This window comes from Cryptotermes secundus, unplaced genomic scaffold, assembly GCF_002891405.2.
Source record: "Cryptotermes secundus unplaced genomic scaffold, Csec_1.0 scaffold31, whole genome shotgun sequence".
In the NCBI taxonomy this organism is placed as follows: domain Eukaryota; kingdom Metazoa; phylum Arthropoda; class Insecta; order Blattodea; family Kalotermitidae; genus Cryptotermes; species Cryptotermes secundus.
This window is the reverse complement of record NW_019743147.1, coordinates 1,372,538-1,395,040: the sequence shown is the minus strand read 5'-3', so window position 1 is coordinate 1,395,040 and position 22,503 is coordinate 1,372,538. Positions and strand designations below refer to the sequence as shown.

Here is a 22,503-nt window from a genome sequence, read left to right as displayed (position 1 = left end):
CAGCGAAATAATTGGTCATAAGGTGGAAGAAACGAATCACTTATAATACAGCATTACAAGGAACTTCGCGGTTTATACAAATCACCCACTATTGTTAGGGTAGTGAAATCTGGGAGGTTACAATGGGGCTGGGTGAAGTCAGAGTTAGAGTTCTTTACGACTAGCTGTTTACCGCCAATCAGTTCGTTCTGTTGTAAAGCCCCTTGAGGCTCACGACCAATGTTTTTTTTTTTCCAACTGAACCCTTACGCCTTACGGTGTTGACCCTTCCGATTTCTGCTGCCAGGAATCAGTAAATTAGTAAGATGGATCTTAGGGAAACAGGCTGTGAGGATGGGAAGTGGATGGAACTGGCTCAGGATCGTGTCCAGTGGCGGACTTTGGTATTAGTGGTGCTGAACCTTCGGGTTCTGCTACCAGAGAGTTAGTTAATTAGTAAGATGTATCTTAGGGAAACAGGTTGTGAGGATGGGAGGTGGATGTAACTGGCTCAGGATCGTGTCCAGTGGCGGGTTTTCTTATTAGCTGTGTCGAAACTTCGGGTTCGGCTACAAAGAAACTATTATTTGTTAAATTATTTAAAGTCATGTATGTACGAGGGGTGGGCCATAATCCGGCCCCTGCACCGCGACCAACAACAATGATCTATTGTGCTTTTATTTAACGTTAGTGCACCAACTGCTAGCGTTGAATAAGATGACCGGATAACCTTATACGACAAAATAAGAAAGTACTGGGAAGGAAGATAATTGAGTTTGACTTCAGTGAGGCCAGTCGATGCTACGTTCGAGATTAGAATTCAGTATTTTAAATAAATTATATGCAATACACTAAAACGCGCGGAAATAAAAAAAAACTGCCTCCAATAATACAAAACGTGTGAGGTTTTAGGGTCTTACGGCGATGACATGACGTAATTAAGTCCGCTAGAAGTTTGCCGAGGTTTCGAATGAATGTACTGCCCCTATCATCAGGGTTGGAAAGTAATCAATGTAAGGAAGCAAGACTCATGCAATAAACAGAAGCATCTGCTCCCTGATTACTTATCCGACTTACCCTTTAACGCTGAAAATATATGCAGTATATTCCTGCAAAAATGCAGAAATTCTTGCAAACTTCTACCAGACTACAAGATATAATTTCCCACAAAACAGAGATGTTTTCAACCGTTGCCCCATCGTGAGTTTCTGCAGTATGAAGATGCTAAGAAACAAGTTTTATCTCCACTTCTAATTACTGCCAGTTTATTATGGTAATGATGTTCACGCCCACGGACCGGATTCCCTCTCTCTTTCCTACATTCCAGCACGTGTCCGTCTGTCTAGCAGATGTGCGGTGTCTTTGCAGGTATCACTCCCCCGACACTCTCCCTCATTAATCCTGCCGACCGGTCGGTAATATAGCCCGCCACACTTACCACAATAAAAGGAAAACTGTAAGGATCAGTGGCGTTGGTCCTGTGACTAAGCATAAACATATGAAGGCGTATACAAGCGTGTAGGAACCGAGCAAGTTAGCGCAGTGGGAATGGCTCCTCGTGAGTATTCGGGAGTTACTCGGTTCTGATTCAGCCGGGCCACCAGCCGACCTGAATAAGGGTCTTCGTGGTTTTCGCCAGTTCCTCATGCCAACTGCAGGGATAGTGCTTCGATAATGTCATAGCCGCTTCCTTTCAAATCCTCTCAACTTCATCATTCATGAAGTATGTATAGTCTCAGTCCTTCTTGAGAAGCTGCCAGCCGCTCAGATACTAACAAATTTCACAATATTTTATGGAACCAGAAGGTTCATTACCGTGTTCACAAGACCCGCCACTGGTCCCTATCCTCAGCCAGATGAATCCAGTCTATACCCTATCCTATTTCTCCAAGATCCATTTTAATATTATTCTCCCACCCAAGTCTAGATCTTCCCAATCTTTCTTTCCTTCAAGTTTTTCTACTGAAACCCTGTATGCAGTCTATTCTCTCCAATGCATGCTACATACCTTGCCATTCGCATCTTCCTTGACTTGATGATAGTAATAATACTATCGCGTGTACAAGTGACTATAGACGGGGGTTCGGATTGATAATCGTATTTACTGAACACTTACAGAACGTAACTACAAGTAACTACGATAGTCTCACTGAGTTTAACACACAAAGCCTTCTCAGTCTTCCCTAGCCGTTGCTCAGTAGCGGCATCCAATGGCGGACGTTCCCGTGTCTCAGCTACCAGCTTCTAGCAGCAACAGCTCACAAGGACTGAACCGCAGGAGACCCTCTGACTCACTCACCAAGCAACTGAATGCACTATAGACTTGTCCTGCTTACATCTCGACATGGACCGCGTGCGTAGAAAGCACAACTGCTCTGCTGCGTTCGGGTCTGTTGGGAGGGGCACGTGATTGTTACTCAGCCATTACCTAGTAAGAGCCGTTGTTTACAGAACCATTACTTAGCAGCGGCTCTTGTATAGCTGCTTATTTCGCAGCCGTTGCCCAGCATTGAATCTACACGCCACAATATATAGCGAGGAGTATGAGTTATTAAGCTTCTCATTATGTAATTTTCTCCAGCCTCCAAACATTTCATCCCTCAAAGGTTCAAATATTCTCTTTATGTACAAGAAATATAACTGTATATGAACGTAAACTTCAGAGGGGGAAAAAAAAGAATATGTCTATAGCTATTAGACAGAATTCAGATCAGAAAATTTTTGAGATTTCAAGTTTTAATGGCTGTGGGCGTCAATATTACTTAGTTCTCTGTTTACAAAACTACATGGCGCCACAGCTGAAAGGCAGTAATCTCCTCGAGAATGTTTGCTACCATCCAGTTTTGTACCTTTAATGTTTCCCTTAATTCTCGAAAACACAAAGAGTAGATCATAAAAAAGGTAAAGCTATCCCTATAACAGGCCGCGGAGGCCCATACGGTTGTGAGACGTTGAGGCTCCCACATTCTCTAGTTAATTGGCTCATAGATGGCGGTAAGGTTGTCAGCCTTATGCGCCGGCCGCCCTTACTCCCAAGAACATTCCAAGAAGATTCCTGGTACTCATTTCTGTCAGAGGCTAAGTCGACCCCAGGGCCATAGTGCGGCTGGAAGGATTAGGTAAATTGAAAAAAAAAATCCAATGACATCATCGGGACTCGAACCAGCGACTTTCATGCTTGTAGCATAGTGACTCAACCAACTACGCTACCGCGTGCCCCCAAGAGCAGATCATACAAAATTATAAGACTATTTAGGTTCCTGCTGTCACCGTACAGCCTAACAGGAACACGTTATAATGTGCAGGACTGATTTACGCTGACTGGTAGAGATAACGGGGTAAGTCAAGTATATTTGTGTATCATTTGAGCGAGTCGCGTTGTCACAAAGTTTGAGAACCTCTGCAATAGGTAGCCTAGGCCCATAGGCATAATTATAATTTAAGTGTACAGATTTCCGGGTGTACTTGAGATCGGTACCACCGACAATTGCTTTTTAATCAATTCGTAATTAATCAAAGAGTGTCATATTCACCGTGTTAATTACCTACAAATGAACTGGAGACCTCTAGCTTTTTACATTTCATTAATTCCCCTTTAGCGCTTAATGAGCGCCTTAATTTACCTCAAAAACCCAGAAGCCCAGATAAGTTCAGTACAGTACTGTTTCAAGAAAGTTTCCTACAAGTATATAATACAATTGATGGACATATTAAACAATAGTATTTATAATTAGCTGAGTTTTTCCTGAGAAGCTAATAGTGACTCACCTATTAGAGAACTTTCTTTCCTTTTATGTAATCCAGATGTCATCACCGTGTTCACAAGAGCCTGCAACTGGTCGCTAACCTGAGCCAGATTAATCCAATCAAGTCGTTCCGGAGAGTCCGATCAAGGCCGAGGCCTTATGTGACATTTCGTAAGATTTTGATTTATTATGGTGAAGAGTTTTTAGCCCCCACCCAACCCCCAGCTGGAGGACCACCCCTTGTCGGCTCTCGGAAATAGCTTACTGAATACATTTGCAGCTTCTCGTCATGTCTGGAGACCAATTCATTTCATGCGTAATCCGAAAACCCGCCATGCCGCAATGAAAACGGGTCCACTTCTCATGGAGCGACACTTATTTCAAAACATTCTTTTTTATTTCGCGATTTCAAACAAATAAAAAACTCCGTAGCCTGTAGTCCGCAAGCAAACTATACCGACCGAGCGACCGCCGCTTGTCGGCGAAGTTAGTGCCATCTTTAAAAAATAACGAATTATATTTAGAAATAAGATCTTTAATTCATATCTTGTAAACAAGAAACGTCTACTGGCCATATGGTTTAAATATTGTCACGTGCATGGAGCGAGTACAGACGGGATTTGAATTGGATACTCGATTTACTGATCACTTCAATACACAACTCGTAATTACACTTAATTGGAGCGCCATCGCTAATTTTGCACTTCAGTTCACTAGAAGAGTGCTTCTCAACCGCCGGGCCGCGGCCCAGTAGTGGGCCCTGGCATCAATTATACTGGGCCGAGAGAGGCTCTTCTGGAATTTGTTATTTTCATTTTCTAAGCATTTTTCATGAATAAATATTTAATAGTGGAAATATTCTTAGGAGAACAATATTTGTGACGAGAAGCTCAGACACAGAACACCTAAATCTGTGTAGCAAATGTCAGTGACCAAGCCGCATANATGAAGAAAGCAGTCTTCTGGGATTTGGCACCGTGTATATGTGGTGTTAACCGACGTTTCGGAGGACTGCTTTTACCGGTTCTCACGGTCTCTTCGCTTGCGGATTTCTTATATTTTTCCTTCTACCCTGAAGATGGAGGCGATACGTTCCTCCGAAACGTCGGTTAACACCACATATACACGGTGCCAAATCCGAGAAGACTGCTTTCTTCATAGTCACAGCCGTGAAAGCCTCAAATCTTACTGAGTAAAGATGTCGTTTGAAAAATATTATCCCGAACCTGAGGATCCCCGGAGGCAAAATATGTGGATTATGAACCCTTTTGTTGAACACAATGAGACAGCCCTTTCCCATGAGGAAACCCTTCAACTTACTGAATTATCATCGGACTGGAAAGTACTTTTAATACTACGAGTAATTCGAAATTCTGGATAAGAATGAAAAATGAATATCCAAATTTACATGAAATATCAGCGAGGTTTCTTCTTTGTTTTTCCACCACATATCTTTGTGGAACTTAATTTTCTGCCATGACTGTGCTTAAAACGAAACAGAGGAACTGCCTGCAACTTTCTGACTGTCTCCGTTTGGCTCTCCAATTCATCCCAGAATTAATAAGTTAACAGACGGAAAACAGAAACAGAAGTCTCATTAGCCTAACTAAAACCTTCCAAACTCAGTTGTGATAAAAGAAACTAAGTTTAACTTTCCAATGACTTATAATTGCTGTGTTAAAGTGCTGCGTCTTTAAAATCAAAATATTAATTGGTGTTGGAAGTAGTGTTTAGAATTGAGAGATTCATACATTTTTTTTATCAAATTACATACTTTACATATATTATTATTTGGCGTGTGTATGTGATAATAAGTGTTTCGCCGGCAAGTTGACATCCTTCTGCTTCTTCCCCTACTCAGCTGACTTCTATTGTGAGTCACAATGCATAAATATTTTTCTTACCGCCGTTTCTTTCAAACCAACATCATTAAAATCAATTTAATAATACAATAATCAATTTTACGCTGAATAACATAAGTTTTTGGTGATCAGCATGGGATATGTCAATGAAATTTAGCACAAATTAATTTAATGATGTTGATCTGAGGAAACTACAAAATGCTACAAGATTTCATTAGTCCAGTGATTGATAACTAATTTAAATGTAATTTTATGTTTGTCAACATGCCACACCGTATACATAAGTGTACTAATACTTTTTATGATTATGCTATAATTAATTACTAATATTATGTTAGCTTAATGCATGAACTTTAACAAAATTGGATAGGTATTTACAAGTAAATTTGTTGGGACTGGGCCCTCGTCTTATAAAAAAAGAACTTACTGGGCCGAGGTCTCATAAAGGTTGAGAAGCACTGCACTAGAGCACACAGACTAGTGTTCTCAGTCTATTACAAGACGTCTCCTAGCAACGGATCTAACAATGGCTATTCCTCTGCTTCTGTGCTCAAGTCCGCTCTGATCGGTGGCTCCCTTCCAATCGACTCTTCTCCTAAGTCGAAGTCAAAGTCGAAGTTACTTTACGACTGGCGGTTTACCGCCAATCAGTTCTTCTCGGCGACAAGCCCCTTGACACTCACGACAAGTAATTTAATTTTTCAACCGAAAATTTGCGATTATAGTCCTTATGTAACATCCTCTCTGACGAGAGGATGGGTCTGTCGTTTACAAATGCTGCTGGACGTCGCCAAAGCAGTCATTCTCAGGCCAGAGTTTTGCGGGACTCACGACCACATTTTACTGTCTCAGATTAGAGATTCCCCAAACTGTAGGGCCAGGTCCTCTTATTTATATCCCCCAGGAACAGGTTGGCCCGGTTATACCCCTTTGCACGGACAGAGTAGAAAACACAATTTTCAACAGCACTTTTACTGTGGAATGCGTTTCGGTTGCCGCGGGAAACTTCTCACCGAACCATTGCCTATAAACGGCTCTTATGCGCTACAATATTAATTTCGTAACACATGGGCTCAAGATGTTTCGTAAATTTATGAAGTTTGCTATTCCTACAAAACAAATGGCGCACAGCAACATAAGAATCACGCCTACCGGTGCCACATAACAGAAGAACATGTTACAAAAAAGAGCTAAACGTTGATTTGAAATCAATTAAAGTTTAAATGAATGAAGAACAAGTTTGAAGTCTTCTTAAGAGTATAAAGGAGCTATGTAACATATGTTGAGGTGCTCGGGTGCCTGTGGGCGGGAGGGCGGTGGGAGGTACACTCATGACAGAAAAATAAGACTCATTTAAGCCTAAGGATAAGAATACTTATGGCGTGTTGTATACAGGGATTATTTCTCTATTTTTATCATGTAACTCTCACTCTCTGAATCCTATTCTTTCTGTGTTTGCCGGCCGATCCTCACAGGACCACTTGTCAGAAGATATTACATACCGTCTTGTAGACATTGGTTCCCCGCGGTTTGACAGACCATCCCATTTATCACTTGCCCCCAGCCCACACACATGCAGTATGTAACACTCCACGGCCTCAATCATTCTCACAGTGACTACGCAGCTGAAAACTTTATGCAGAAAGCTCCATGTTTCGAGACCGTGGAAATGCAGAAGAACTTCAGTGTTGATGACTTTCCTTGAAAAGATTATATGTTCGTTTTCTTTGGGTGGGGTGAGACCGACTCCACTTGGTACGTCGGCCACTATTTGGCCTATTTTACCAACCCCGGATGATAGACGATAAATTTGGAACAGTCGGTGGAGTGAGAACTCGCAGGGAAAACGTAAATACTCGGACAAAAACCTGCCCCAGTGACACTTTGTCCACCACAAATCCTACATTACCTGACCTGGGAACGAACGCGGACCGCCGCGGTGTAAAGCAGGCGACTAACCTGCTGAAGTATGGCATGGCCATGTCTTCGCTCCCTCGGAAGCCGACATCGTGGGTTTGAATCCCACTCAGGGCATGGATGTTTGTGTGCGTTTTTCTGTGTTTGTCTACAGGTAGAGGCCTTGCGACGAGCTGATCACTCGCCCAAGGAGTCCTACCGAATGTGTAAGAGCTAGAAAAACCGAAGTGAACGGAGAAGTTCATGGAGGTAGGCCTAGGCCCACTGGGACTGTAGTGCCAAGGAAAAAAAAATGGGACTCTAATGTTGATTACCATGTTCAGAGAGCCCACTTAAATTCTACCCCCAAGTAATTAACAAGTTAACAGTCAAGAAATTCCACGCATTTTATATAACCTAAAGGTTACGAGTAATTAAAATATTCACAAAGCCCGCTGGAACTCTATTCCGAATTAATTTAATCCACTCTATCCTTAACTAACTAACGAATCAATTATCTCCATGGAGCATAATCTTCCTTGAGAAACTAACAGTAGCTCAGCTAACCAAGAAATTCCTCGAGATTTATGGAGCCCAAAACTTCATCAAAGTCTTCATCAATTGCTTCAATCTGATTTATCTCCACCTAACTAACCAAATAACTAATTATTTATCCAACTGACTAACCAACCTCGGAGAGCATAATCCTGCTTGAGAAGCTAACAGTTGCTGAAATTATGAAGACACTTCTCGTCTTTACTGGAACCCGAATGTTCATTACCGTGTTCACAAGAGCACTCTGAGGGCCTGTGTAACACTGTTTGTCGTGATAGAGTCTTACAGCGAAGGTTTGGGCACATTCCCAACCCCCAAGCTGGAAGACCACGCCTTGTCGGCTGTTCGTGACTGCTTATTCGACAAGTTCACCATCTCCTTCTTCACATATTATTTCTCTAAAATGCAAAAATATTATCTTCTAACGGTTAGAGGATAATACATAGGTTAGAGTCTCACCTATGTATAGATCTTCCAAAGAAATCCCTCCCAATCTAGTTCTCAGCTAAAATCTTGTAAGCATTTCTTGTCTCTGCAAGGCGTTGCATTCATAAGACGAAGACAAGGGTGTCTCTGTTGGGGAAGGGAAATCTGACAATGTCGGCCATAGCAGAGTATTTGGTTTTACTGCCATATCTCGTGGTCTTACGGGTTGCGGTTCATTGTAGTCTGGTAGGTATTATTATTATTATTATTATTATTATTATTATTTGTGAAGGGGTGGGTTTCCCCATGCACCGCGACTAATAGTCTATTGTACGTCCCCATTTGATATTCTACCAGTCGCCATGCCCTTCCAGTACTGGTGCTCGTTATCAGCCCCATCCTGCCAACGAGGTCGGCCACCTCTCTGGCAGTGGTCCCCGATACTTCTCCACCTACCGGAGGAATTGGAAACTACTTGGGTGGGAAGCTTTGCCTAATTTTGCTCAGAGGTCTCCTAGAGACATGAGGATCTTTTACGTGCCGTGAATCTACGACACGGGACACACGGCTTAAAGTTCCTCCCGGAGGACTTGTTTCCTGAATTTTTCCGCCCTTAAAAATTCCACGACCTCCGCCGGGTTTGAACCCGCGTACCTTGAGTCATGAGGTGGGAACGTTAGCCCTAGACGAACATACTGCCTCCGTCTTCAGGATACAGTACCGAACAAAATGGCTGAAGCAGGAACGTTTCTGACTTTTACCCTAAAGGTACCTGATACGAACCTCGGCCGGATCACCACTGTGTTTTCTGCAGTACCTCCAGGCGAATGTCGGGATAGTACCTCAAATTAGGCCATGACAGTTTCCTTCCACATCCTTTTCAATTCATTATTCATTAATCATTCTTGATTTCGATGTTATATCATCTGAGCTACCGAAGTCGTAAAACAAGTAAAGCTAATATGTTTCAGGTTCTCACAGCGGTGACAAGAGTTCTTTCGGAGGAACATATCGCCTCTATCTTCAGGATCCAAGAGTAAACCAAGCAAAAAATGGCATGAAGCAGGTAGTAAACACATTTCCATGTCACCTGCTTCTTGCACGACTTACTCATAAATCCTGAAGATGGATGCGATATATGGCCCCGAAACGTCGGTTAATCTTCACTAGGTTTCACAGCGTTACACTCCAGATGAAGGAAATCTTCATGTGGCTCTATGCTTTGGTTTCGTGGAAGGAATTGTAATAAGGCTGACTTTTGCGTATAGGTCGCTGCGGAGATGAATCCGACACGGAGTCCGAACCCGGGATCCCGCTTAAGAGGAAGCAGCGTCGCAGCCGCACCACATTCTCTGGAGACCAGCTGGAGGAGCTGGAGCGAGCTTTCCAGAGGACACAATACCCGGACGTTTACACCCGCGAAGAACTAGCCCACAGAACTGATCTCACAGAAGCGAGGATACAGGTGAATTCCCCGTAACAAGAGTAGATACATGCATTAGGTTGACAGTTATGACCGAGTTATGCGTGCTCTATCATTAAGTGTCCGCAGCTAATGTTTATAGATCTTATGGCGGAAGCCTCTCATCCACTACCTGAAGAAGAGGAAAATTCTAAATTATTGTCGGGGTTTTCGTGGCCCATATTTTTCAAATCGGATGTAATAAAACAAAACTGCTTATGGAATATGAAAGTGTAATTCAATAAGTTTCATTGGATGAAGAATCAAACTTCTTGTATTAAACTTTCATATTACTTAAGCAGTTTCATTTTGCTGCTTCCTGTTTTAAATTATAGGCCACGGAAACCACGAAAATAATTTAAAATCAAATTTAACTTTAACGTTGAGTTGTGCAGCGCTATAATCCATAGCGTTATTGCAATCAATTACAACACAAATTCTTGATGTACCTTACGATTTCTTTTATGATTTTAGGGATCTTAAATGTTTACAATATTTTCTAATACCTTCCTAGACATAATATAAACCATAACTTACAAGGAGTATATTAATTTTACCATATGCAGTTCAATGATAATTTTTTGCGAAATCTGTATCTAGTCCATATGATAAGAAATGTAAAGCTATCCCTGTAACAGGCCGCGGAGGCAAACAGACAATATTTGGGTATATATATATATATATCACTGAACTGCACATAACTTACTAATTCCCTGGATCCCTTCTTGAGAAGCCGCCAGTTGTGCAGTTACTGAAGAATTTCCCTACATTTTATGGAACCAGGAGTTTCATTACCGTGTTCACAAGAGCCCTCTACTGGTCCCTATCCTGAGCCACATCAATCCAGTCCATACCACCCCATCCTATCTCTCCAATTTTACTATTATCCACCCACATTTGTCTTGGTCTTCCTAGTGGTCTCTTTCCTTCTGGTTTTCCCACCAATATTCTAAATGCATTATTTTCTTCCCCATTCCATAGAAAAATGTAAATCACCTGCTGGTTCGGTGCCATCCTTGTTCCATCCGACCTCCTGTACCCCCACGAGATCTAACTTATCGCAACTGCCCTGAGCGAACCTGCCCTATGCAGACTTCCTATAGTCCTACCTCATGTCCGTTTTCCTTAGCGTAGGCTCTTTATCCAAAGGATCTGTCCGAGTCTGAGGCCCTTTTTGACATTTCGTAACAAGCTTATTTTTTTTCGGCGAGGAATTGTTAGCTCCACGCCCAAGCCCAAACCAGGAGGACCACCCCTTGTCGGATGCCCACGACTGCTTATTCAATATATTCGCAGATGCCCTCCTTAGCTGGAGGCCGTCTCCTCTGTCCGTAACCTGAGGACGCGCCACGCCGCGACGACAAGGGCCCACCTAACATGGCGCGGCCAACTGCATGTAGTAAAATTAATACAGTAAACCATCGCTTATCCGGAATAATTGTGTGGGTGGGAGGTAATCTGGATTAAGTGAAACAAAAGGTAGCCCTGAAATACAAAGAAAAACTTAGAACAAATAAATGGAAAATTTAATGATATAAGTAGTGTTGATGGAAATAAATTACAAAATATCACTGTAAGGCCTTTATTTAAAAACTATAAAAATACAATACATTTATTCATCGGTAGAGGACTCAGAAGTTGTACTTGTTTCTGAACGTAATAATGCAGGTTTGAAGAAACTGTCAACTTGTCTGAACAGACACGTGACTCATCTGCCTTCCTAAATGTCAGGTTTCCTTTTAAATTATGTACTTAACTGTGAGCAGCAATATTAATTTTTCATATTTAAATCCGGATTAGCGAAGGTTTACTGTATATAAGTACTGTAAGACGTATATTATATATAAGAAGGTATCGGGAAGGATTTCAAACATGAAAGAGCCTTAAAATCGTACACAACCAAAGATCAAGGCCTTGAACTAGTTTCTATATTGTATCATAAGTATATACCCCTGAAGATGACACTATCAATGTCGAACCATGAGGAACAGTAATATTAATCTTACGCTACATCACGAACTTGTGTTGTAATTGGTTGTAACATGACAATAACATAGGAGGAAGCAGTAACCTCCAAGGACCCATTAGTTACTTCCAGCTGAACAACAAATTCTCTACTCAAAATTACTGGATTTTTGGACTCTGTCCATCGTCCAGTATTCTAGAAAATAGAAAACACAACGTTTCGGAAACTGGGTCTGTTTCCTTCCCAAGAGGAGCGGGAGAAGACACATACTCTGTTGGGTCCCTTGGAAAGAGCTATCTCAATCACTGGACCCAACAGAGTAGGTATGTCCCCCTGCAACTGAGGACGGAAACAGATCCACTTTCCGAAACGTTGTTTTCTAGTTTCTAGAATACCGGATGATAGACAAAGTCCAAAAACCCAGTAATTCTGAGTACTATGCACCATCGTCAGAACCCTTTTGAATCAACAATCCTCTAGATCGCCCACACCCGGATAAAAGGGACATCACTTCCTGTTTCCCGCCTGCAGGTGCAGGCTTCTTGCTTTAAAATTTCACTTCCGTAAGGCCCTAAAAAGGGTTTTTTCCCCAAATTTCTCACTGTCCCACTTTTTCTCCTGGAAACAACACTGCCTCCCTCTGGAAAGGGCTGACCTTTCTCACTACTGCATTCTCCAGCTTTTCTGAAACACTAATATAACCCCTGAAATGGTCGTTTTCCAACTGAACTGGATCGGGCTAATTTCCTTTCCCCCTCACTAGGGTCACATGACCATCTTATTTACAACCTGGCTACAATAACGTAGGCAATTCCTTGACCTACAAAATTCAACCCTGAAGGCTGGAGGTAGCGTGTTCTTCCGAAACGTCACCATCAATCTACGAGCCTACAGAGTGTCATAACCCAGCAGATCACAATCTGTTTATAAAAATATATTCAACAAATATTATGGTTGGAATCGGTTGTTTTCAATTTGTGAAAGGCGGCTTAAAATAAAACGAAGATTGATGCTCTCAGTATCTGCATAACATCAAATGCGTCGTCGTTACTTGTACATATCGTCGCCTTGTTCTCAAATACCATGACTGTGCACTGTGCAACAGGTTCGGCCAGACGGAACTTAATATTCTCCCGATAATATCATTTTTACTGTCTTCTAAGATTACCATATGTGTATGTGGGCCATTTAACGACGGTATCAGTGCCTAGACGGAGACGGAGGGTCAGTAAATAGCTCACAAATGGATATAAAACGTAAAACATGTCATATTCGAAACTGAATAAAAACATTTATTTCTCAACATATCCTCCACCAACACTTAAAACACTTGTCCCATCGCTTTACCAATGCCTCGAAACCCGCAGCATAGAAGTGTTTCGACTGTTGTATCAGCCACTTCTGCACCTCCGTTTTGAACTTCTTCGTTGTCAACGAAACGTTTGTCGCGTTACTCGAACCAGATGTGAACCGTTTTACGCGAGAAACACTTCCCATCGTAAACAGTTAACATTTCTTTATGAATATCCTTTACATTGAGTCATTTTGCCTACAAAAACGCTGCTCTTCGCCAATACGTTCCTCATGTACGATCGCCATTTTGGCTACTGAAACCAACCTCTGAACATGCGCATGCGCGTCTGCTACCTAGACTGTCATGAAGCTGGACTGTGCTGCTACCTAGTGATACACAGAAAACCTATTACGTCCATTACAGCTGTTTTACTTCCATTTGTGACCTATTTACTGACTCTCCCTCGTACATAGCGTCGGTTGATGGAATGACTGATGAACTGGAAAGGATGCTGAAAGAAGCTGAAACAGCCTAAACAAGGTCCTATACTGGCATATGCATGGAGGGACTGAGAAAAGTCAGGAAAACTCAGGATAGCTGGTGTTCCGGCTGAGATTCGAATCCAGCACCTCTGCACCAACCTGTTCAGCAGTACCCATCGTATTTAAGACGTTCATTATCGATTGTTCCAGCAGGTATGGTTCAGTAATCGACGTGCAAGATGGCGGAAACACACGGGAGGAACGTCTTTCAGCCCTCTGTCGGCGACAGTGCCTGGCTATCAATACCCGGCCACGAGCTGTGACGTCATGACACTTCATAATTCAGGTACAATTTGACACACGATGCTCATATACATGGGTATCTGCATTTCTTTAAACAAATTATGGTAAAGACGGTCCCGACGATGACGATAATAACAACTCACTCACTCACTCACTCACTCACTCATGGAGCTGAGCCCTTCTTGAGAAGCCGCCAATTGTACAGCTACTCAAGAATTTCCCAGCATTTTATGTTCACAAGAGCCCTCCATTGGTCCATATCCTGAGCCAGATCAATCCAATACATAACATCCCAGCCTATCTCTCTAAGATACATTATAATATTGTCCACCCACATGCGCCTTGGTCTTCCCAGTGGTCTCTTTCCTTCTGACTTTCCCACAAATATCCTATATGCATTCCTTTTCTTCCCCATTCGTGCTACATGCCCTGCCCACCTCAACCTCCTTGACTTGATTACTCTAATTATAATAACAGTTAAGTAAATTTACCCCCGTGCTCAATTAAGCACCACTCCATGAAGACGCAGAGAGTAATCGAAGTGTAACTGCATACACTGTTAACGTTGGGTTTTGATGGTGGTGAGCAATCAGCTTTAGGCTCCAGCCACTTTATCGCTAGTGAAAGAAGTCGCTTATCGGCTGGATAGGAGGCTGTGTTGACCCAGAGCCGAATTCAACGCTCTGGAGAAGAGAAATTCAATTCTCCCTGCCTGAAATTCAGCTGTAATCTTAATATAGGCCGCCGTGAGAACATCTCATTATGCTTTCAGTATCGAGACTATATACCGTCGGTTGATGGAATGAATAACGAATTGCAAAGAATTTTGAAGGAAGTGGTCGTGACCAATCGAGATACTTTCCCAGCATAGTTATCTTAGAGCAGAATTAATTAAATGCCATGAAAATGTGTGGCGGAGTGAATTATAACTCCACCAAACTTGATCTCGCCACTAGGTGGGCGTGAGTAGTAACCTTCACGCTCCGGACGCTTTACCCCAGGGGAAATAACGGCGGTATCCATTGCATAGGGGGCTGAGTGGGCTCCAGCAGGTCTGGATATTATGAATCGCACCCCGATTCCTCGGTCATCTAGCCAGTAGCCTAGTCGCTATACCGAATCAACCATTCCGGTTCTGTTAAGAAAACGTTGATGCACTATGTATGAAATTTATTTTAGAGAATACATATTTCTTGTCCAATATTTTGCTATATACGTATTTAGCATGTATTAAAAAATAAAAGAGTGTACTCTGCCTTTTTGTAAAGAGGAAGTTACGTGTCACTGAATTTGGAAGATTAAATTCAATCAGCAACTTTTGGTAAGAACTTAAATACCTTATGTCGTAACACACGGCTTATGAAGGTCTGCGTTACTACACATGGAGGGAAGGGCAGGGCGATAGTAGGAAATGAATAACCAGTGGGTGTTTTACATTATTTCGCAATAAATCAATGATTTCTTATTAAAAATAATCTGTATGTTTTAAAGCCATTTCCTTCATTTTCAAAGAGAGGGGGAAAACACAGAAAGGTTAGACAGGCATTAGCCGATGACAGTGGCCGCGCGGTTTAAGGCATGAACTGTCTTCACTCGCTCGAACATTGGGATCGTGGTTTCAAATCCCACTCAAGGCATGGATGTCTGTGTAAGTTTAATCTGTTTTTGTTGTTCTGTGTGTAGGTAGCGGCCTTGCGACGGGCTGATCCCCCATCCAAGGAGTCCTACCGACTGTGTATAGGATTAAGAAACTGAAAGAGCGGCCAAGTTCCAACAAAATGGCTATAGATCCATAGATGGATGGATAGACTTTTTTTTTATTGCTAGTGGGGTGGAACTAAGTCTCTGTACTGCGGCCACTTCTGGCGCCCCAGATGTTAGGTGAGGGCGATCGTGGAGCAATTGATGGAATGAAGATTGGCAGGGGAAACCGAAGTACTCGGAGAAAACCTGCCCCAGCGCCACTTTGTCCACCACAAATCCCACTTGACCAGATCTGGGATCGAACCCGGGCCGCCGCGGTGGGAAGCCAGCGACTAATCGCTTGAGCTATGGCGCGGCCCTTGGATAGATAGACAGATAGATAGACATTAATTTATTATCGGAAGTTATACGAAATAAAATCTGTTCTTTAAAGTTTACACCATCCAACGCTATAACATGAAGAAGCATCATTTGATGAAAAGCTCTGTCTTTGATATTCACCTCTCAACCATCCTGAAGTCCTTTACTGAACTGAAATGTTGTAGGAAATACAAACTGGCAACGGACCGGAAGTCAACTCGCCAACTATTCAGCGCTCATGCAGCAGTCCCACATCACTTCCACTAGCCTACAACAATCGAACTTTACCCTGTCGGCGACTCAAATAGGGGACCACGTGACGACGCCATCTTCCACAGTCACAACGACATTATTGTCAACGCCGTCGTGCACGAGCGCGACACAAGGGAATAGCAATGTCATGAGTCACGGAATGGGGTATTCAGCACCACCTAGTGGTGTCAGTGGGGACTATCAGCACTGCGACACGACAGCTGCAGCGGGAGTTTGGGGAAGCAGACTCAATAGCGACCCTAACTGGAGTCACCACGGGTTTCCTACAATCACTGACAATTACGGGTAAATATACCACGTCATCCTGATTTGCATTACAATTCTTAATCTACTGGTGAGATAGAAAAGGGCATAAGTACCATAAAGGCAAAATACACTAGATGTGCGGGTATATCAATAACATGCGATGTATATTGAGTGAAGGTTGAAATACATCCCAGGGGTTCGAACCAAATAAAAAGTAAAGCTATCCCTGTAACAGGCCGTGAAGGACCACAGGGTTGTGAGACGTTGAGGGCCCCACATTATCTAGACAATCGGCTCAAAGATTGCGGTAAGGTTTTCAGCCTTACGCGCCGGCCGCGCTTTACTCCCCAGGAAAATTATTTAATTCCTGGTACTCATTTCTGTTAGAGGCTGAGTCGACCCCAGGGCCATAGTGCGGCCGGAAGGACTAGGTCAATTGAAAAAAAAATCCAATGACCTCATCGAGACTTCAACCCGCGACCTTCTGGCTTGTAGCATAGTGCCTCAACCAACTACGCTACCGCGTGCCCCGTTCGAACCAAATACAAATTATATTTAGTGGAGTAGGCCTATGTATTTATAGGTGCTTTTCACGAAGTAAAAGTATAGTCGGGGTGTTCTAAGAGAGTTCGAGAGAAACTTTATCGATGGGCCAATCGGAGTAGCTTTTGTCGCCTGAAGACGGAAATAGGCCAATTTCCGTAATGAAGTGTTTTAAAAGAAACTCCTGTGTTGGACGAAGCCCAAAATAGTAGTTCTAAGCAAATACAATTTATAAAATGGTGAATTTCTAGATATTATCCAGCATTCTAATTTTCATTTAAAGCGGCTTTTCGGAGACGACCCTGTCTCCGTCCACAGGAAAAAAGCCTACTCTGCTGGGTGCAATAAATAGAGATAGTCCGGATGTCTGGACGATGGTTAATGTCGAGAAAATTGATCATTGTATTAATATATCATCGTCAAGAACTTTTAGACCTTAAGTATAATCTATGTTCGAAACATTTTTCGATATGACGAATATTCAACGAAAAGCAACGATAATAATTCTTTACTCCTGCGATTATCTGTGCAGTAACGTATCCGTGCCTTCAGCTAAATACACATCAAGTAAAGTGATATATGCAACATATTTTCTCGAAGTCTGCGTTTGGAAACTATGATTACTCCAGCGGAGGACACTTTGAGCTATGTTATGTTAAGTTTTCGACGAAATAAAATTAAAATCTTTAATAAAAGAGAATATGTAGGTAAGTCAATAAGTAAGCTAGAAATGGATATAGAACTTAAACAAGAGTACTGATTTGAAAAATGCTTTTATTTCTCAACATAATCTCCCTGTACAGTGAGGCACTTGTCCCATCATTTCACAAGCCCCTGAAAACCAGCAGCATAAAATTATTTGGGCTGCTGTCGGAACCAGCCGGTGACTGGGATCACGAAGGCATACTGCTCACCGCATTCTAGCCTTAAGGACCAAACGTAAATGCCGACTCCTACTGTAACATACTCAGGAAACTTCGTAAGGCCATTCAACGAAGCGACTAGGACTCCTCAACAAAGGAGTGTTGCTCTTGCATGACAACGCGCGTCCCCATACTATCAACAAGACAAATGAGACGCTGCGAAATTTCAAGTGGGAAGTCCTCGAGCATCCTCCGTATAGCACCGACCTTGCTCGAAGCGACTTCCATTTGTTCGGCCCTCTTAAACATCATCTTTCGGCTGAACATTTTCCCGACGACGAAGCTGTAGAAAGGGAAGTCACCGCCTGGTTCCGACAGCAGCCCAAAGAATTTTATGCTGCCTGTTTCCAGGGGCTTGTGAAATGATGGGAGAGGTGCCTCAACGTACAGGGAGATTATGTTCAGAAATAAAAGCATTTTTCAAATCAGTACTCTTATCTGTTTAAGTTCTATATCCATTTGAAACTTACTTATTGATTTACCCTCGTAAAATGCAATTTTTAACATTTTGAAGTCTGAAATGCATCAAAATAATATTTAAAAATTTAGTTCCTCCATCACAGAAAACATCGTATCTCCGGTACAAAGACCAATTGCTTATGGAAATAAACTATGTTTATTCTGTGGACCATAAGAAACACATAAATACATGTGAGAAAATTTCAGAATATACGGTTATAATATTTTTTGTTTTCAATGTTTATTTTATGACTCAAAGCTCCTTCTGAAATTTCGTGTCCAGGGTGCTGGGGAATGGTGGATCTGGAGAAACGCTGATGCCTGGAAGCGCTCTCCAGATGGAGCAGTCCGCTCACCAGTCCACATCTCACCACCACCAGTTCGCAGCATCCCACGTCTCCAAGGGTTACGGCCCTCGACCCTCCACACTACCTGCAGGGCCTTCTCTTGGCATTTTCTGATCAAGTCTTGCTGTAATTAAAATTCCTTGACAGTGTAGTATTTCCCTAGGTTCGAATCTGGATTCACAGTCAAATTACCTTCCGAATAGTTCATCTAGAGCAAGAAGATTCGGATCGAAACAGTCCGGAAACATGAAGGAAAGAGACCACTCAGAAGAAATAGGCATAGACTGAGGGATACTGAAGAGGATCTTGTGTAAGGGCGGGAAGACTGGATTTATGTATTTCAGGATAGGATCCATCAGCGACGGTAATAAACATCTGACTTCCAGGAAGGGAGTGGAATTTCTGTTATTTAAATGTTAATTTATGGAGTAATTTAGAGATATTACGTGTATTATATTGACAGGGGGGGGCAATCTTTATGCCATTAAATATAGTAAAACTTAAGCAATTCTTAAGCAGTAATGAATTATTATTGCCCCGCCCCATGTATCAAAAGAGTGGAGATCAGAAAGTGTTCTTACACACACGCACAAATTAATTCCAAGATCTTGTTCTCCTATCTTACATGGGAATTAAAATATTAAATGACCTATCAGTCATTTACATGTAAAATCTATATATATAAAATATATGCATACCTTAAATTCGTTATTTAATAATTGTGTAATTATAGGCTTTAATTTGTACCCCATTTTCCTTCCATTAGAAGATAAGCTTGTAGTATCACATTCATGAATGTTTTCTAACAACTTCTGAACAAACTTCGTAGGGCCAAGTTTCCGTCACGGCAGAGAAGACCGAATTACGCAGATGGACGAGTTTGTGACAGCAACAGATTAATTTTGTATAACCTGTAATACTGTTAAGCAGTTTTAAATATTTAATAATTTTGGGCGAATTAACCATATCGAATTGCATAATCACCAAAGAATTATTAGTAACTGACCGGTTAATAATGAAATGTTCACCTCAGTTTTTTCGCAACACTCATACGGCGGCATGGCTTAAGGCCTAATTTTCTAAACTTCACCAGGATCAAACGGTTTTGAAACTCGAGACGATATGGTTATTTTCATCTTCGTCTGTTGGCAATACTGACAAATCGATGTGCTTAAACTCAAAATCAATAGAATAATTTTAATGTATCTTAAGTATATTACATTTATTCAGAATCAAATAAATAAATGGCTTCTGATTTGAACAACGGACTTCTGTATTTTAATCTTCGTCTGTTGTTACCACCAACAATCCGATGTAACACAAGAATGGGATTTCTTTGGCGGGTTTCAATGTAAAGTGACTGTCATAATAAATTCTTTGTCTATTGAACTAATGTGTAGCGGAGTTTTCGTCGTCTAGCCTTTCCTGTAGGACTGATTCGGCTCAAAACTGAATTTTCTAGACAAATGTTAGTGTAAAGAAAGTCGTCTTCAGGGATCTGGCGCCGTGTATTCTTGGTTTTAACCGACGTTTCGGAGGAACATATCGCCTCCATCTTCAGGGTAGCTTCAGATAGCTGCAGCTATCTGTATTCGCACGCAACTCAACTACCCTGAAGATGGAGGCGATATATTCCTCCGAAACGTCGGTTAAAACCAAGAATACACGGCGCTAGATCCCAGAAGACGACATTCTTCATAGTCATCGCCGTGAAAACCTCAAAACTTACAAATTTTAGTGTAGTTCTCCTACACAAAATTTCAAAATGGATCCTTTCACGAGCCTAAGTACTCCACAGCAGCAGACATATTCAGACGTGGATGCAAATCCAAACAATGCGCATAATTAAACGATTTTTTTTCAAGTTATCTGACTTTCATCTGATGTATTTTCAGCTCCCGTTGTCGACTGTCGGAGCTTTGACAAAAACAATGTTACTCACCTACCTTGACCACACAAATATCAAAACAATTACGCCCATAACAGTTTACATGACGGGTAGTAAAAGCAGGCTTACCTTCCTATTCTTCCATGAGACCGTCGCCATCAGCTTTCTTGCTTGTGCCAACATCACATGAAATCACTCAAGTACAGTTCATCCGGCCTCACTGGATGTTTCTTCTGCAGGCGTGCGCCATACCCCAAACTCACACTTTCCATTTATTTACCCCCACAATGGATCATAATGTAATTATGCTTATTATTCACGACCGCGTCTCTGGTCTAGTGGTCAAAGTTCCTGGCTACAGATCTAGAGGTTCCGGGTTCAATTCCCGGCACTACCAGATTTTCTGAGAAGTAGTGGGTCCGGAACGGTGTCCACTCAGCTTATTGAGGATAACTGAGGAGCTATTTCAAGCAAATAGCGGCTCCGGTCTAGAATCCCGAGATTAACGGCCGTGGGGATTCGTTGTGCTGACCACGCGACCCCTCTATCCGCTAAAGTTGGCATTAACTTCGCCGACAAGCGGCGGTCGCTCGGTCGACTTAGTTCGCTTGCGGACTAAAGCCGCGGAGTTTTGTTTTTGTTCACGAAAATAATGTACTATTCTTTTGCTTTTATCAAATTTCTACTCGCTAAATAAAACACTTCCTCGTGTGAAGTCCGGTATCGCAAGTGGTCGGCCCAGAAAGTTATTAAAACACAATAAACAACCTGCAGTGTCAGTTTGTGTGGGTCAATTTAATGTAAAAACATGGATGTGCAGTATCCGTGGGCGTAACTTATGCCACTGTCAAACTCGCAGGACGAGGGCCGCATGTGGCCCAGCAACTGGTTTTGTGCTGTCCTCGACACTGTCGTTCCATTTCAACGGCCGCGCCATAGCTCAAGCGGTTAGTCGCTGGCTTTCCATCGCAGCGGCCCGGGTTCGATCCTACGTCTGGTCAAGTGGGATTGTGGTGGACAAAGTGGCGCTGGGGCAGGTTTTCTCCGAGTACTTCGGTTTCCCCTGCCAATCTTCATTCCACCAATTGCTCCACAATCACCCTCACCTATCATCTGGGGCTGGTACAATAGGCCAGAAGTGGCCGCAGTACAAGGGACTTAGTCCCACCCCACTAGCAATAAAAGAAAATCGTCCCATTCCCAAGAATATGTTATCACTTTCCTTCTCATAAAGAGACAGTGTCGAATCTTGTGTGTGTGTGTGTGTGTGTGTGCGTGTGGTGGGGGGGGATCTTTTGAAAATCCCGTAGTAAATATTCCAGGTTAGGTTTTTCAGTTTATTTCGTACGGTATTTAATAATAGAAAGGCATTAAATTAGTATGGCTCCACGATCATATTCAGTACCGATATAATAGTTTCTCTGCATAGGTTCAAATATTTCGTTTTACTAATGGGCCAATTTAATCACAATAGCTAACTGGTAAACTCAGAACAGCACGGTCTTTTGGGTCGTAACACCATGTAGAAATCCAATAACGTTTCGGAGAAATATATTGTCTCCATCTTCAGGACTGAAGAGTAAGGATGCAAGAAACCGACTGAATCAGACGGTCATCTCGGCTTGCCACGTTTCTTCTGGTTTCTTGCTCGGCTTACTCTTCGTGAAGATGGGGGTGATATGTTCATCCAAAACGCCGGGATTTTACCGAACTACACGGCGTCAGAACTTAGAAGACCGTACTCTTCATAGACACAGCCTTGGGAACCTCAAATCTAACACGGTAAACT

The 22,503-nt window shown here is 42.3% G+C and overlaps 1 protein-coding gene across 1 annotated transcript in view; it reads left to right on the top strand.

The window, feature by feature from the left end:
- Positions 1–14,025, top strand: part of LOC111873709 (protein gooseberry-neuro) — a 48,140-nt gene extending 34,115 nt beyond the window's left edge. The window contains exons 4-5 of the mRNA XM_023868642.1: positions 9,733–9,929; positions 13,882–14,025. Coding sequence (XP_023724410.1) covers positions 9,733–9,929; positions 13,882–14,025 — 341 coding nt within the window. The remainder of the gene's footprint in view (positions 1–9,732; positions 9,930–13,881) is intronic.
- Positions 14,026–22,503: the final 8,478 nt, after the last annotated feature.